This window comes from Microtus pennsylvanicus, chromosome 2 (genome assembly GCF_037038515.1).
Source record: "Microtus pennsylvanicus isolate mMicPen1 chromosome 2, mMicPen1.hap1, whole genome shotgun sequence".
Classification (NCBI taxonomy): domain Eukaryota; kingdom Metazoa; phylum Chordata; class Mammalia; order Rodentia; family Cricetidae; genus Microtus; species Microtus pennsylvanicus.
This window is the reverse complement of record NC_134580.1, coordinates 79,643,518-79,661,314: the sequence shown is the minus strand read 5'-3', so window position 1 is coordinate 79,661,314 and position 17,797 is coordinate 79,643,518. Positions and strand designations below refer to the sequence as shown.

At 40.0% G+C, this 17,797-nt stretch overlaps 1 protein-coding gene across 1 annotated transcript in view; it reads left to right on the top strand.

Annotated features, from left to right (window-relative positions):
* Pdhx (pyruvate dehydrogenase complex component X) overlaps window positions 1-17,797 on the top strand; it is a 70,089-nt gene that overhangs the window by 46,158 nt on the left and 6,134 nt on the right. The window contains exons 4-9 of the mRNA XM_075961551.1: window positions 2,138-2,340; window positions 4,182-4,280; window positions 9,675-9,849; window positions 11,363-11,510; window positions 14,839-14,897; window positions 16,838-16,996. Of these exons, the coding sequence (XP_075817666.1) occupies window positions 2,138-2,340; window positions 4,182-4,280; window positions 9,675-9,849; window positions 11,363-11,510; window positions 14,839-14,897; window positions 16,838-16,996 (843 nt within the window). The remainder of the gene's footprint in view (window positions 1-2,137; window positions 2,341-4,181; window positions 4,281-9,674; window positions 9,850-11,362; window positions 11,511-14,838; window positions 14,898-16,837; window positions 16,997-17,797) is intronic.

Genomic DNA, 17,797 nt, shown 5'->3' with positions numbered 1-17,797 from the left:
TTACTAGCTGCTTACTGTTGTAAAGAGCTGTGTTGAAACCCAGGACACTGTACACATAGGAGGGAAGACAGTTGACTTGAACAGACTCAAGATTCAAGATCTTATTTATCAGCTGTGAGTAGAACATAGAGTACAAACACATCATCTGTTATTAAAACACGTTGGCATAAGAGCAGTGGAGGTCTTGGGTTAAGACAGGAAGAACATCTTGGATGCTTATTGTCCTCAGACTTTGGGTGCTTTGCTAGAGCAGTAAGCCAGGAGAAGGGAGTGTAGCCAAGGCCTGGTAGGTTTCTAAGTGTGATTTTGCAGAATCTTATTTATGCTTCTGTCACTGTGTCTGAGGCAGCTTTGACTATTTGCTAACTGCAACAGAAGTAAATGTTTGCACCAAACCTACATGCCTGGAGGATGTTAATGACATTGAGTGGAACTGTCATGACCATTCTTTTCTGTAACTTCCATTGTACAGTCAGGTTGTAGGGTGGTTATTGTCTGTCCTTTTCCACTATATGCCTCACGGTGTCATTTTTATAAGTAAGAAAATGTGAGCACTGTAAGTTTTATTTGCTATTTGATGCAGTTGGTGACTGACTCAAAGTGTCGTTGTGGTAGGAGCATGTGAAGTAATTTGTGTGCTTTGTAGTAAGTGAGACAGAAGGTGAGCCATCAGGTTCGGATTTAGTCACCTGTCAGAAATCTAGTTATATTTTCAAAGTGAAAATTTTCCCCCGAAATAGTCTGCATTTGAATCTTGGCTATTTTGTTTGGGTGGGTATTTTTTTTCCTTCAGCAGGGGGCTTGGGTTTTCTTTGTTTGTAAGTAGACATTGATTTTCTCTGGTTCAGTTTTGAAAGGAAGTGTACTTCATAACACTACTTGTTTCTTTTTTAAAAGTTACTTTTGATGTTCAGTTAACAGTTCATCAGCAGGCAGGAGAAGAAAAGACACTAACCCAGTACAATCTTTACTCGTCTTTTGGAAAAGAAAGGGTAGGGCTGGAGAGGTGGCTCCAGGATTAGGAGTGCTCGCGCTCTGCAGAGGAGCCAGGTTCAGTTCCCAGCACCCACATGGTGACTTCCTCATGCGTAACTCCAGACATGCATGCAGGCAAAACACTCAGACATATAAACTAGTATAAATAAATCTTTAAAAATAAGAAGTGCTAAAGGAAAATTAATAGTCAACAGAAGTAAAATGTTTTAGTGCATGACAAACAGCTAAGCAACAAAATTTTAAAAAATTATTTTCCAAAGCTTATTGGATATGAAAGTCTTCATTAAACCTTTGTTCCTACTTCTTTACTGGTAATTTCTAAGCTTAGAAAGCTTCTTAACCCATAGAATTTATGCTTATTTTAATTTAGGGCTAGCATACTTACTAATAAACATCAAAATTAGTGTTACTTTGAAATGTCACACATTCCACAAGTCATGCTTTTCATGGGAATTGTTACATCAGTGAACACCTATAGCGAGTCCTACTGTTCAGGAAACCAATTGTAATAAACTTCAGTTGTTGAGCGGGAAGAGAGGAAATCTTACAGGAATAGCATTGTCTCCCACTACCAAAACTTTTCAATATTGTCATCTCTTAATAAATTAATTACCGTTGACATGTTTAAAATATTTTTGTCTTAAGTAAAGAAATCTCTCTTATTTCGATTTTTTGTTGGCAGATACTATGTGAAAACTGTCGTTAGTGAGGACACCACTGCATCACTGACACCTTCATGAAAAGCTCATGAAATATTTCCAGGAAAGACTTAAGCAATAAGGAAAGCCATAAACTATCCTTAAATTAACCAGAATTGTTAGCTAACTTTATCTTCATAGTGGCACATTTTCACCCCACAGACTAAATTTACTAAAACCTCTTTACTTAAAATTATTTTCTAGTGGGTAGGACTAATTTGGATAGTTCAGTCCCTTTAAAATTACGAAACCATTGTAGAAACTAGTGAAGATAAGTAATTGACACGGACAGCCTCCATGGATGTGAATTTATGGGACATCAAGAAGAAGTAAGGGAAGCTCTGGTTTTGAAGGCTGACAAGTCTTTCTCGCAAGTGGAGAATTAGTGACTTTCTGTGATCCTACATTTTTCCATTTCCAACCATTTTTTTAAAAAAATACAGGTTGAAGAAGGAGCTAAAAATGTAAAGCTGGGTTCACTAATTGGCTTGATGGTTGAAGAAGGAGAAGATTGGAAACACGTGGAAATTCCCAAAGATGTCGGTGCTCCAGCTCCAGTTTCAAAACCAGCAGTGCCTCCTCAGCCCTCTCCACAACCACAGATGTCAAGCCCTGCCAGGAAGGAGCACACAGCAGGAACACCACGGTGAGTGCATTTATTTGAACATATATGTTCAGTCAAGAATGATTATTATCATTTAAAACAGGTTACAATTGTTTTGGGGTTTGAAGTCAGTATCCTTCCTGTTCGGAGCATTTTCACTGGGATTTGCTGGCCTTCCACTTTTTCTCTTAGGACAATGAAGCGTAATTACTAGTTTACATCCTTCTTCATTCAATAAACATTAGTGAATACTTGTTTTGTTTGGATCCTCTAAAAGCCTTGCTTGGCCAGAGTAGAATACAATCATCTGTATCCTCATTGAACCTGAATTAGGTTCTAAATTTGCAGAATGACACTCATGAGACCTAGCTTCATTTTTGTGTTCCCATTCACAGAATTCTAATTACGAAAATGTGAATTCTAGTCTCCAGAGTATAATTGATACAAGATGGAATTGTCATTTTGGCATGTGTTCTTGTTCAAACAGTTCTGTATTTGAGATTCTGACTGGGGTAAATTTTTCCCAACCATTCCATGATAGAGCAGGTACTTGTGAACATTGTCCCCGTCTCAGCAGGCCAGTACTACAGATATGCACCTCTATACCTGGCTTTTATGTGGGTACTGGGGGTCCAGACCCAGGTGCTCATGGCTCAGCCCATTATTACTGTTTAAAGCATACTGTGATAATTTGATGAGATCTGGGTAATCAGTAATGTTACTTTAGTTCCCTTTATCACAGAGTAGTTCTGATTTCCATTCTCGGGCTCCCTGTGTTCACCTCTCTGCCCTGTATCGGTCAGAAGCCATGTCACCTGTTTGTGCTTCACAGTCTTCTCTCCATTGCAGAGCTAACACTGTGAGCTCTGTCTTGCTAAGTCTAGCCATGATTAGACGACAGACACTCTTGTGAATCTGCCAAGAGCTGTTGAAACCTCTGACCCTTGGAACTACACAGTATTGACCACACAGTGGCTTTTCAAAGTTGCTTTGCAATCAGTTTTATCTTACAGGAAAAAAAGTCTTAAATTTCAATGTCTTGAAAAATCTAATAAAGACTTGGTAGCCTGAGACCCGTTTACCTGAGTACATTTCTCCAAAATTCTAGGGAGCATCACAGTTGCCCCTCCATTTGCTCCTTTTGAACCATTTGACCCAGCTTGTTTTACTCTGTTGTCTGAGCATGTAGCTATTTACAGTGGTTACTTGGCTTATGGGTCTTGATAGGAGTCTCCACTCATCTGCTATAGGACTGTGTGTATCTCAGCTTTTTTCCTATAAAATCAGCGGTGTTTTCTGCTGGGAGTGTTCGTGTTTATATCAAAGGTACAATTCAGTAACAGCGGAACAGTCTACTGGGGCCTGAGGAATGAAGAGACTGTTGAGTGGGTGCAGAGTTGGCATGTTGGAAGAGGAGAGACTCCAGCGGTAGATGGCCATGGTGGCTGCGCAGCAGAGTACTTGCACTCCAAGCTACTCCATTCTATGCTCAAAAGGGCTTGGAGTGGACAGTTAGCTTATACTTGTACTGTGTAAGTATATGAAGGAACACTATGGTTGGTTCCCTATTGGTGTCCGTGAGCTGAGCCATACGACATGTAGTCAGTCAAATTCGATGCTCTTTCTCCTAGTGAACATTTACCCTTATTTAAAGATGATTTAGAACTGGTAACTACTTACTGCTGTACAATTTGTCTTAACAATAATATAGATTGATATAGATTAATTTATGTGACTGTGACCATCTTTGAGAGTCACTTTAGCTTTGGTATTAGATTTCACATTCCTAGTTTTCAGCAAAACTGTTGACATTTAGATCTATTTGAATAGATATAAGTATAATTAGTTTCATTTTTCATTCGTCTTCATGTTTTTATTCTTAGGTTCCGCTTAAGTCCAGCTGCCCGCAACATCCTGGAAAAGCATTCATTGGATGCCAGCCAGGGCACAGCCACAGGCCCTCGAGGGATCTTCACTAAAGAGTACGTGTGTGCGTCTGTGCTCATCAATCCCATCACTTAGCTTTTTCTGAAAAGATCTTTAAAGAGCTTATTCTGTGTTGAAATTTAAAATGAGGTGCACTGTTCTTTTGTGGTTTTAATTGCTTTTGTTAGTATAAATTAAATTCTATGCAATGATTGTTTTCTGAATAATTGGACCATTACTAAGAAAAAGGTTTAATTTAGCAACTAAGCCACTGGTGATAGTGCAGAGAATTGGAGCCCTTAACTGGTGTAAAATCATCACCAATCACATTTCAGTTTCCCAGATATGGAACTATACTTTTAAAATAATTTAATTCTTAGCCCTTCAGACAGTTTGCTTTTTCCAGAGCATCTCTGTCTGCAGTCAATTCTCTTTCATTTATCTGTCTGTGAGTTAATACCATTTTAATTATAAATGTTTTATAGTATGCTTTAAAAATCTGATAAACATATCAGATTTCCTTTGTTTCTTTTTTTCCCAACAAAGTAGCTTTATTGGTATATCCTCCTGGATGTAAAGCAGTCTGAGGGCTCTGTGGGAGGGAGAACGTGGTCATTTATGAGATGTATAATGAATTAGCTTAGCAAGAACTGACCTCTTTATGTGGACAACTTTCTATTCAAGAAATTGGTGTATCTTTGATTAAAATTGTCTATTAATTAAGAGTCTGTTGATACAGATGAGCCTTTCTCTAATGGGACTTAGCCTAATAAAGGTACAACAGAGGCTGATCAGACGGGCCTGTGACCACATGTGAAGTCCCCACAGCACTGCGTGCACCTTTGCTGTTGGCAGTCGCCGATTATTTGAGAGTGGGTTCGTGTTTTCAGAAGTGGGTTCATTCTAAGCTTAGCTTAGATGATGGAAATGATGTAAAGTGGAGGTTCTGGCCCGGGAAGCTGGTCTTTGTTTCACTAGTTCGTGTCTTAATTTTGTTAGTCACCTACCAGTCTCTGCAAAAATGGAATAAGACAAGAATCTTCATAATAGACAGGTTTTCCATGTCTGTTATCTGAGGGATAGGGTAAATGGTCTGTTTAGTTCATCGACCACTGAAGATTTGAAGAAATGCTAACTAATTATAGCTATACCTGAGAAGGATCATCATGGCAAGTTCATACAGTAGAAATTACAACAGATAAGGCCTCTGAGGCAAGGGGATCAGTTGAAGTAAGACTCATCAAGTAATGCAGGCAAGAGATAATGAATGCTGCCATTAACATGGTTGGAAGCCATGCAAGAGGCATCTAGATATGCGTCTGGGTTCTGGTCTGGGTAATAGAAATCTTGGCTCCGGAAGTAGATTGAATAAGGGTTTTGCGGAAGCATTTGCTGTAGCAGAGTAACTGATGCCCACAGCTTTTGTCAGCACTGAGAAGCCGTCCAAGGATCACGAGCCCTGGATGAAGATGAAGGAGCTAGTTTGAGTGGATCATGAAGCAGTGGTTGTCATGGAGAGCAGCAGCAGCTCCATCATTTAGAAGACTAAATTTCTGTGGTAGGGTGTTGGGAAATGGTCCCCAAGGCAAGAAATATAGGGTCTGATTGAATATAGATAGGAAAGGTTCCTGATTGGTGACTCAGTACCCTTTGAAAGCAGCTTCTGGGAAGGGCAGCAGTAGAACAAAGACATGGGATTGCTGCTCTTTTTTCCCCGAGTTTGGGTTTCACCACACAGACGAGGCTGGCTTTAAGCATGTAGTAGCCTTTCTCCTGCCTGCCAGGCGCGTGTGCTACTGTGCTTAACGCATGCACAAGTATTTTAAGAACTGGTTTAAAAGTGTGCTAGTGCAGTTATCTTCTTGATACTCTAAGGAAACAGTGTTAAGAGCTATACTTACGATGCTTTGTCTTCTTTCCCGTTTCCCAGTTCTTTCCCCAGTCTTTATGTCTTTTCTACCAGGATGTCAACTTTAGTCTTCTAAGTATGAAACTTTACAGATTTCATGAAAAAAAGTGATCCTCAGTGCATGTCCTATTTAGGGTTTTCACTTTTGTATGCTGTTTGACATTAAGGTGAAGTTTAGAAAGAGGCATTGCTCCAGTGGCTTCTAGAGAAAAGCCCTCCTCTTTACAGTTGTAAAACTTGAGGCTTTGGCCCGAGCTTCCCCCTTATTCCTGAGCACATGCTCCGGAAATGATGAGTGCCATCTCCCATCCGCTCTTCCTCGGCTGAGAACACAGGGCGAGTGGTATGGCAGAGGTGCTGGCCACTGAGCAGCTCCTCTGAGCCACTGCGTCTGTGGGGAAGAGCACAGACTAAAGCTGGCTTTTAATTTCAATTTAAAGCAAACTTAATGCTCCAGATGTGTGTTGTGCAGAAGCATGGAGTGCCAGGCTACAGCCAGAGGCTCGTGAGCCCTGTTAGAGTCTTTGCCTTAATATCTTTGGTATATCTAACTATTAAACCAGAATTGGGCTGAATGTTTTCGTTCATGTCAACCACAGCATCAAAATTTGGCATGTTGGCAGTTGTCTAGTTTTATGTAATGCTCTTCAAAATTAGTTGATTTCATACCAGAGTTAACTACCATCTGAGAGGTGGGAAAGGTTCTTCTTGCTAATTTCCCAAGCAATTCATTTGTTTTCTTATGTTTTAGAGTTCTTAATGCCCAAGCAATGCTTCCAGTTTAATATGATTAATTGTTTTAATGGGCAGAAATCATTAAAATCACCTCTGGATTATAGCAACTAAATTGTTGGCTGTTACTACGCAATAATTAACATTTATGCTTCATGAGCTATATAATTGCAAAATCAATAATAAAAGTTCATTGCAAATCACTGGTCAGAATTATTTTCTACTTTTTTATGATTAATGGCTCCTCTTCACTTTTATTCCTCACCAAGTACTGTTTTACCCAGTAATCTTAATTACTTCAGGAGTAAAACCAAATCATTTCTTCCTTGATAAAGCAGACGCGCCAGTGGAGAGAGAGGGCTGTGTCTAGTTCGTCCTCAGTTTTAGGTTGATGAATCAGTTACTGGCCTTTTAGATATTTGTTGTCTCCTGTGTTTGTTTTCATCTGATGACTGAGAAAGTTAGAAAGCCATGTAAGAAATTCTGTCTGGTACTTGGGGATAATACACTTTGCTAGATAAGTTTTAATTACTTCACATAAAACGGGAAGGGACTAAAATAGCTGGGCTGTAACGTATAAGCCTTGCTCTAGAAACGGTAATTTCCTTTCTCGGAGGCATCATTCTGAGTCGGTAGGTCTTTATATCAGTGCGTACGTTTTCTCTAGCTGGCCTTGTGGCTCATGGTATCAGTCTCCAGGGTGTGTCAACTCTCATTGACTTTGACACAGTTTGAGTTGGGGCTATAAATATTATGGGTAAAAGTTGATTTCCAAGTAGAAGTAAACTGGTTAAAAACCTTTAAGGTCCACAGATCACTCCCTTGGACACTTGTCCCCTTCACTCCCTTGGCCACTCTGTCACCATCTCCAGGCTGTAAGGAGCAGCACTGCTGCCCACTGTTCTTCTGTGACTTTGTGTGTGGTGCGTAGAGGGCCCTTGTCAGAAGGTCCTACTAGTAATTTTAGATGAAGCGCGTCCCAGGTCCTTGCTCAGTCCCAGCATTCTGCTCACCGTGGTTTAATTCTTAGCTGCTCTGCTCTTAGGATACAGCTCTGTTCCACTTATTTAATTTGCGTACCAAGTCCACTGCTTTTAGAAAGGTAGAAGACACACAGGCTCTGCAGCTGGCTCTGAACCTGAGCAGCCCCAAGTGTTCTCAACCCTGGCTGTACTCAGCTGCCCACCTCTTCAGCTTGCTCACTGCATTTCTCTTCTGGCTTCCTCCTCTTAGAAACCTCACCTTCTTAGAAGCCACATGTTTTCTGCCTAGATACACCCTTCTCCCAGCCCTTTAACCTGCGACCTACACCACCCTGCACAAACGTCCAGTCTGGCCAGGCCTCTCCACGCTGGTTTTAAATAACCAGTCTTCTCACTCATTGCTCTGTCTCAGTACTCTGCTCTGTTGCCTTGTAAGGATGCATTTCCATTGCTCTGGCTTGTTTGTGTGGCTGATGGATGACTCCTCTGTAGAATAAGGCTTGGTGGGAAGAGTCTTGTCTAACAACATTTTCTCCCAACACCTGGAATGAGTAGGTGCTTGAGAAGGAGCGAGTTAAACACTGAGTTAAGTGTTTAGAGTCCACATGTGTCTAAATTAGGAGTAGTAATACCTTCCCACTTGGCTGATGTGAGTTACATAACATAAGCGACATGTGACCCTTGGTGGGCTCCCCTTTCTACTCTTCCCCCACTCTTTCAGGATCAGGAATGATGTAGCATTTCAATTGCTCTGTCAGTTTGATCTCATCTAAAATAGTCCAAGAACACCTGCCTAGAAACGACTGCACAAGGACTGGTGCCACCCACAGTGCGTTGGGCTCTCCTGTATCAATGAACAGTCAAGACGGTCCCCCACGAGCCAGTCCAGCCTGGCAATCCTTTAATTAAGACTTCCTTCTCAGATGACTCTAGGCTCTGTCAAGTTTCCAGCTAACTATAGCCTAGCAAACAACTCAGGACTTCACATATCTTATAGTCTTAATTATATCCCTTTGCAAACAAATGCACCTTTGTTTTACAAAGTAGTACAAAAGACAGGTCTGTAAGTAGTTTTTTCATTCTAAATGATAATAATTTAAGAAGTATTCTAATGAAAGCCATAGGTACTATGAATTTGGCACTTTCTGAATGCCATGTGACAGTTATCTCATGAACATAAAGTAAAATATGTTTTAATTACTCTCTTGCTCATCTGACTAATGAATTTGTCTCCCAATAAAAGACAAGTTTACTTTTTAATAAAAATTGCTATCTTTACCCAATACTGAGGGGTTTTGTGGGGTACACTCTAGGATCAAATAGATAGACCTACCATAGAATTCTGCTTATCATGTTGCTATAAGATAGTAAGCTAAGGAAGAGGTTTTGTTTGGGAAAGAATTATCTCAAATATGCCCAATGAGTTCTAGTAATTATAAATTCAAATTATTCATTAGGGTTTGAAAATGTATGACTGTCTAATAAGAATCAGAAGACCATCTAGACCAGTGGTTCTCAACCTTCTTCCTAACACTTTGACCCTTTAATATAGTCCTCGTGTTGTGGTGACCCCAACCATAGAATGATTTTGTCACTACTTCATAACTGTAATTTTGCTACTGTTATAAATCGTAATGTAAATACATGTATGCTGTGCAATCCTACAGGGGTCACGACTTGTAGGTTGAGGCCCGCTGGTCCAAAGGAAAGACTTGCTTAGATTTTGTAGTATTTGTCTTGGTGTTTATCTTCTTCTCAGCACTGTTTTCTAGGACTGTCTAAACCCCTTGTTGCTTCATGGTAATCCAATTTTCTCTCATTTCTAGAGACGCACTCAAGTTAGTTGAGCTGAAACAGATGGGCAAGATTACGGCATCTAGACCAGCCCCAGCTCCTCCATCCACTCTCTCAGCATCTGCGCCTCCTCAGGCCGCAGCCGGACCATCTTACCCTCGGCCAATGATCCCGCCAGTATCCATCCCTGGACAACCTAATGCAGCGGTAAGTTCTCTCAGTAAGATGTTATAAGTTAGATACATGAGAAAGGAAATTAAAACATGTACTGTGTGCTTTGTAAGTATGTTTTATCCACTCATTTAAACAGGAGCTTAAAGTTGTAAATATAGAGAGTACCCCAGATAAGGGTTTTCTTCTGGATTTCATGGCACAAACAGAATTGTTTGTATGACACTGTCTTCAGGGTAGAACTCCGTTCTATTTTACCATGAGTTCTAGCCCCTCCGTATAGTATATGTGTGCTGTAGCCATGGCATTTCCTTGGATGTAAGACTAAGTCACAGCTCCTTTCTGCAGGAAGATTTGCTTTGTACTGAGAGAATAAAGAGCTGTTTAGAATTACCATGCAGCATTGTCCAATTTCTCCTCAGAGACAGTATCACAATTCTTTGTTTTTTCCCATTTTCCTTCTCTGTGTTCCTTTAAAATCAGGGCAGTAAATGCACTCTGCACCCACTAATAGAGAAGATTGTTCACTTGGAAAGGACTGAGGACTAAGGTTCACAGGCCACATTTCTTATGTAATGTTACCAATTTGTACTGTCTGTACAAAAATTTGATGGTGTCAACTCTTCCTTCAAGTAACTGTAGTAGGTTATTCAAAGTAGGAAGATGAGTCTTTCAAATGCTCACAGAATATAGAGACCATGTATTCCATATGATCAGAACACTTACTAACGGAAAGTGTCCTTAAAATAGCATTTGTCAAAAGAAAAATAAATTACTGGCTTTTTATTATTCTTTGGTGACTATAATTCCATCTGAGAATGGAAAGGATGAAGAAAGGATTAAATGTAATTGAACGCCCATGCCTTTACAAGAAAATTTATATTAAACTATGGGAAGATTTTATTATTTCATTTATACTTTATATTTTGAATTCCTACGAAATAAGACACTCATGATTATCTTTACATTACAAAAATGCATGTTCTTTGACTAATTATCCACTATGTAGTGTGTTACCTTTTTCTACAATAATCCATTTTTATAAGTCAGCATTTGTAACCCAAACTGCCTACAGGCTATCTGGATGGATAAGTGGGTATTTCTTTCTGTATTTTCATACTTGTTGTACCTGTGCATGTGTGCACATATATGCATCGTACATATGTATATAGTGATGTGTTCCTCCCATGCTCAACATGTGTGTATATACTTGTGTGTACTCACATGGCACATAGGTACATGGTGATGATGGGTTGGTTTATTTCTAGATATCTTAAACATGATAAGACAAGATGTCTTACTCATAACTCAAATTTAACTTTTGCTATTTTTGTCTATAGTTGTGTAAACTCAAGCCAAGTACTTAGATTTCTTATATTCTCCCTTTATTTAAAGAGTTTTAATAGTTCTTTTCTTAAATTAATCCTGTCATAAATTATTAGGTCTCTAAGACTGTATTTCAGATAGGTCGTTTTATTGTTTTCTTCCATTACACTTATGTTTTAATGAACAAATTGCTTTTATTTGTTTATTTATTTACTTATTGCAGGGCACGTTCACCGAAATTCCTGCCAGCAATATTCGAAGAGTTATTGCCAAGAGGTTAACTGAATCAAAGAGCACTGTGCCTCATGCCTATGCTACTGCTGACTGTGACCTTGGAGCAGTTTTGAAAGTTAGACGAGATCTGGTCAAAGGTTAGGAAAGTTGAATTTACTTAATGCAGAAAGCATGCTAATCTGGTGATCATCAAGTCTTTTATAGAATGCACCTTGTGTGGCTTTTAATCCTTTCATAACCTGATTGCACTCTACTCCAGCTTGCTTTTGCACAGGGCTAGGTGGGGGAGAAAATGTTTTTTCCTACATGAAATAGATTGGGTGTGTAATGTTGAATTAATCACAGATTATTACTTTTACAATAAGGATTCCTGTTCTTCCATGCTTCCATTACAAACTCGCCTTTGTGATGTTACCATCCTGTCATTCAGTTCATGTTCATCCCGCACTCTGCCACACACAGAGCTCTGCCATAGTATTACGGGGTTGCTACTGACTGGAGGTTGTTTGCATAAGTGAAAATAAGCTCAATATTTTTGTCTCCCTTAACTTGGTCTATTTTTTAATTAATTTATTTTGTAAGGACTGATGAATGACTTGCTCAGGCTAAATGCTTTTCCTAAATTTGAATACCTTTTGATAATGCTAATTAGACACACAAAGATCTTAACAAAACCCTCGCCTAACTTAAGAGTACTGTGTATTTTAGACATCATGTAGGTGCTACCCTTCTTTATGCAATTTTTAGTTGTATTTTCAAAACACATTTTCTGACATTAAATAGAATTGTCTCTCAACGCATTTTAAATAAAGTTTCAGAGAGGTGTAGATTGTTAACATGGATATTTTACCCCAGCCTTCCCCAATCCACTTGCTTTCTTTTCTTATTGCACTGGTGAAGGTTTTTGGTACCATGACAAATTCAGTATTAATAGGTCCTAATTCTTTTTATGTTCCTATATTTTGGGTAGGGAGAAGCATTCAGTCTTTAACATTTACATTAAGTTTTTTATAGATCTTTTTCAGGTTGAGGAAATTCCCATTCTCTTTATTCTGAGAATTTTAAGCATGAGTGGATGCCAAATTTTTGTCAAAAAGTTTTTAGTCATCTTTTGAGAGAGTCTTTCCCTTTTGGTTAAGATGCCAAATTCCATTGGTCGAACTTGAGTTGTATCAACCCAGTATTCCTCACACAGAGCTTCTTCATGGATTGTCTGATTTTAATAGCATTTGTTTAGGATCTGTCCGTCAGCTGGGTGTTAGTGGCACTCAGGAGGCTAGGACAAGAGAACTGCAAGTTCCAAGCTGGTCTGTATATGTGTAATCATATTTGTGTTTTTATATAATTATACATATGCCTGTCTGAAAAACTACCCCTCTGCTTTCTTTCCTGCATTTGTTCTGTGTTCCCAAGGTTTGTCTTCAGATCTTGTAAAAAAGTTAGAAAATATTTCTTCCTCCTTTACTTTATGGAATTGTTTGGTAGAATAAGGTTCTCTTTTTAATGTTGATAATATTTAAGAGTAAAACTGTCTACATCTGGGATTTTAACTGATCCTTGGGGTTTGTTTGGGGGTTTTGTTGGTTTGTTTGTATGGCATTTGCAGGTAATTTCTCTTTGTAGCCCACAGAGAATCATGATGATCCTATCCTTGGCTCTCTAATGCTAGGGTTATGTAAGTGAACATTACCAAATTCAGTTTCTTCACTATGTGTTTAGTAATTATCATTGATACTTAAAATTTCCCATAGTAAGGAACTGAAATGAAGATAGTTGAGATGGAGTCGCCTTGCACACACTGGATCTGAGAGGCCTATAGCTTTGAAGAGGGAGGCATCTTATGTGAAGCTGGACATACAGTCCAGAAGCTCTGAACATGAAAATTAGGATGGAATTGGGGGCAGAGTATCATCCTATAAATGGCATCAGAACCATGGAATTGCAAGTTCCTGTCTGGGTCATACGAGCATTGAGAGGCGGGAACTTAGAGTAAAGGAGTAGTCAGAGAGGAGAAAGCTGGGAGGATCTGGGCAGTCGAGGAAACCAGTAAGTGCGAGTGTTCAAGGCGAAGAAAGGGATGTTGTGTGGGTGGAGGTCAGAGTTCCAGGTGAGGGTATGGAGCTTGTGGGTTGGCACTCTGTGCCTGTGGGGGCCTGGTGAGGTCGACAGAATGAGTTCCTAATGTGACTATCATATATTTGAATTTGTACAGTGCAAATTTTAGCCTGTGGTTATCCTTCTAATGTCTCCAAATGCTGGAAATGCACTTAGATTTATACTCATGGAGGAGATTTTAAACAAACAGAACAGAATGTTCACATAGTTTTGGATGTGGCCTAGAAGACTGACGTGCAGCAGATTCTTTCCATTATGGTTTCAAGTAGAAGGGTTGGTGCAGTTCTTCTCAACTCTGTTTCAAATACCCGCACACTTTTGTAGTGAGCTGTTGCTCACGTGGAGTTCCGTGACACCGCAGGAACAGGATGCATGGTTTTTGCCATGTGTTATTCACTAGATCTTGACCAAGAAGTTTTTCTACAAATTCTTAAAAGAAAGGGGTGTGCTTTTCCCTCTCAGGTGACATCATATTCATTGGCAGTAGCAAGGGAAAAGTCAAATATTGAGTTATGATCATTAACATGGGAAAGTGGGAAACCCAGCTTCATTCTTAATTATTATGTATACTGCAAGGAAATTTAGCCACATGGATTAACCATAAATTCACAGAGATCCCCAGCATTTGCCCCCGGACCCTTGCACCAGGACCCGTGCCAGCATCACTTCAGCTTTGGCTGTTGCTGTATCCTATGGCACTGAGTTAAAAAGCAATTCCCATTTAAGCCCCATTTAATGCTTAAAGTTGCTTGTCTTAAATCCTTTCCATTGTATACTCTTAGTAAAAAAGGAAACTTAAGCACCCTTTATGAATTCAGTCATCTCTTTAGTGTATTTACCTACACTGCTCTTCTAATACTATCAATATATTAAAATGTGCATAGAATAAAGACACTTGCAGGTGAGAAGAAACTCACACAAGTGCAGAGATTGCCCTTTGGTGGCATGCTAGTTGGGCCTTTTGACTGTAGTTGCAGCATTTTTATTCAAGTTCTCATGCATGATTTCTGAATAACTTCACAAAATGGTAATCGAGGTGGACTTGGAGGTGAACTTCTCCATGGGGAAGAATACTGAAAGTGGAATGCAATCCTGACATCGTAAGCACAGGTTACCCAAAGCTGTGCCTCCACCCTGGACGTGAGCTTTTGCTTCCACGACTTCCACTGTGTGTAGGACGTTGTGTGATTCACATTTTGCTGAAGCAGCGAAACCTGTTTTATGAGACAAGTGCAGATCTGGTGGGTTTTTTTCATCGCTGTGTGCAAGACCTGTCCATAATCTACAAGTTTGAAATCTTAAGGGTCAGTGTAATAATTAGAGGTTTGAATATGCTTATTTTTCTTTCAGATGACATCAGAGTCTCAGTGAATGACTTTATCATCAGAGCAGCAGCTGTGACTCTTAAAGTAAGTGGCCAGAGCAAAATAACTGTGGCTTCTAAATGGCTCTTGGCTTAAAATATGTATAATTTTGTTGCTAAAAATATCCTGTTTTTTAATTTTGTTTGCTTTACTGGTAAAGACACTGAAAATCAAAAGGACTCCTAAATTATAGCAGAATAAAGCACATTTATTCGGTAAACACCAATTTGTCCCCTGTTGTACTAAGTGGAGAGAAGTTTGAGCAGTAACAGTGAGTGACAGCATGGACGAACGCCCATGGCTTCTGCAGCTGCGGCTTTGCAGAGTTCTGTTTTGGTCTGGGCACTGGGTTACCCAGGGTGTCGTCCATGCCACGGGTGCTCTGTCTCTACGCTGTCATGCCACTCTCCAGCCTGTCTGGACTTTATGAAATGGATTCCGGGCTTTTTGTTTGTTTGTTATCTTTACCTGTACTCATTCCAGGTGATTAAAAAGACTTATTTTTAGAGTTTTATAGAATTCACCAATAAAAATCACCAAATCTAGTTGATTTTAATGAGATTTGGTGCTTTCTCATTTACCTTCATAGTTATTGCTTGCCTGATTTTCTGTCTTATTCATTTTTGAAGCATGCATTTTCCAAGAATATGCAGATTCCCAAACGCTTTAGCTTGGAGCCTCTGACTGCTGTGGTGTTCAGTGCTGTTGTCTGAGATGCTCTAACCGCCCTTGTGTTGTTGCTGACCAGTGCTCCCATTGTTTTTACTGTGTGTGCCTTCTCTTCAGTCTGTGTTAGAAAACTTGAGTGTGGGAATAATTGTAACAATTTGTAAAAAGGATTAAACTTATGAAAATTGTTTTGGATCCAATTTAGACCATGTCCCATGAGCCTTCATTATGTAGTTATTAATTAAATGTAATTTCAAGGTAGCCTTCCATGTTGAAGGTTTTACTGGTGTGCATGCATGCTTGTGTGTGTGTTTCTGTATATGGGCTTGTACACATGTGTGTCTATGCCCATGGAGTACAGAAACGGACTTTAGAACCCTTCAAGCTGGAGTACAGATGACTGTCAAGCTCCTGGTGTGGACACTGACCCTCTAGAAGAGTAGTGTGAGCTCAGCCTGAGCCACTTCTGACTCCTTGTTTTTTGTATTTTGTATTATCTGAAGAATTTGGGATCTTTTGAGGGATTAGGAGGTTTTTTTCCTGGCATTGTTGTGAATGGATAATTCAGAGAGGTTCTAAGAATGATGGACTAATTACAGTGTAAAGGAGTAAACGAGAATCTACGTAGAGTGAGAAAGTCAAGCCCAGCAGAGTGGCGCAAGCGCAGACAGACAGGCAGGGTGGAGGCCGGCCGCTCTTCCTTGGGTAAATAGCATGCCTGGACGCTTGGGCCTTACTCTGTAAAAGCAGAGAATCTCTGAGAAGAGAAGCTGGCTTTTGATTTTTGTATTCAGCACCGTTTTCGTCCTGTGATATTTGGCAACATCACTACATACCTTCCAGCATTTAGTCATTTTGCATATTCTTTTTATCCTTCAGGTAGTTATCTTTCTGTTAACTCTGTACATGTGCGTCTGTGATGTCTGTCTCCTGTTTGTGATGCTCAGGGACCTGAGTTTAAATAGAGGACTCATGACTGAATGCTTGTTTATATGTACTACAGAGTTGTGCCTGCAAGACGAGCTTTCGTGACAAAGGAAAGTAGTTGAATATCACTACTGTTTTCTGTTCATATTGGTCATGTAGTTCAAACATGTGTACCATCAGAATTGTCTCAATCATACTGCCGAAAAGTGTTTGTTCTTCTCAAAGATGAGTAGTAATCAGTGGTGAGCCACGCCATTTTCTCCCAAACCAAAGTTTTCTGTATCTCTCTGTCCAGCTGTATTCACATGCACTATAACGTAAACCGTGTTTCTCTGACTGCTCTAATCCCAAGCTGCTTCCTTCATGGCATGTTGTTCTTCTACTTGCAGCAAATGCCTGGGGTTAATGTCAGCTGGGATGGAGAAGGCCCAAAGCAGCTGCCCTCTGTCGACATTTCAGTGGCTGTGGCAACTGATAAAGGTTTAATTACACCGATCATCAAAGATGCAGCTGCTAAGGGTGTACAGGAGATCGCTGACTCTGTAAAGGTATGTGTCCCATAGACCGCTCTCAGACGATGGGCTGTTTTCATCTTAGCACCTGCTGAGAACCTTTTTTTTTATATGTCTGTATGTTAGGGGAGGGTGTGTCCATGTGTGAGCACAGGTATGTGCCCTCAGGCCAGAGGAAGGTGTCCAGGTGCCCCGGAGCTGGAGTTGTAGGCAGTCGAGAATGTGGGTGCTTGGCAACGAGTCCCCATTCTCTACAAGAGCAGCTCCCATTCTTAACCATGGAGCCATCTCTCAACCCCTCCTCTGAGATTCTTGACGTGGTCAGGTTTGCACTGTGGTTTTTGTGGGGAGGAGTGGTGATTTCAAGTGTCTCTCTTACATATTTAGGTTTTCAGCTTTTCTCAAGGCATTACCTGTTTTAAGGAAATTTAATATTCAAAAATTCTAAAACTAAAGTATATATAAATTAGAAGTCAGCTTTATTTATGTTCTGGGCAAATCTTTAATTTTTCAAAGTCCAAAATTCAGTATTAAAGATTGTCTTAGTTAGGGTTCTTATTGCTGCAATGAAACACCATAACCAAAAAGCAAATAGGAGAGGAAAGAGTTTATTTGGCTTACACTTCCACAGCACTGTTCATCACTGTAGGAAGCTGGGACAGGAACTCAAACAGGGAAAGATTCTGGAAACAGGAGCTGATGTAGAAGCCATGGAGAAATGTTGCTTACTGACTTGGTCCCCACTGACTTTCTCATAGAACCTGGTACCACCGGCCTAGGGATGGCACCGCCAACAGTGGGCCCTCTCCCATCAACTACTAATTAAGAAGATGCCTT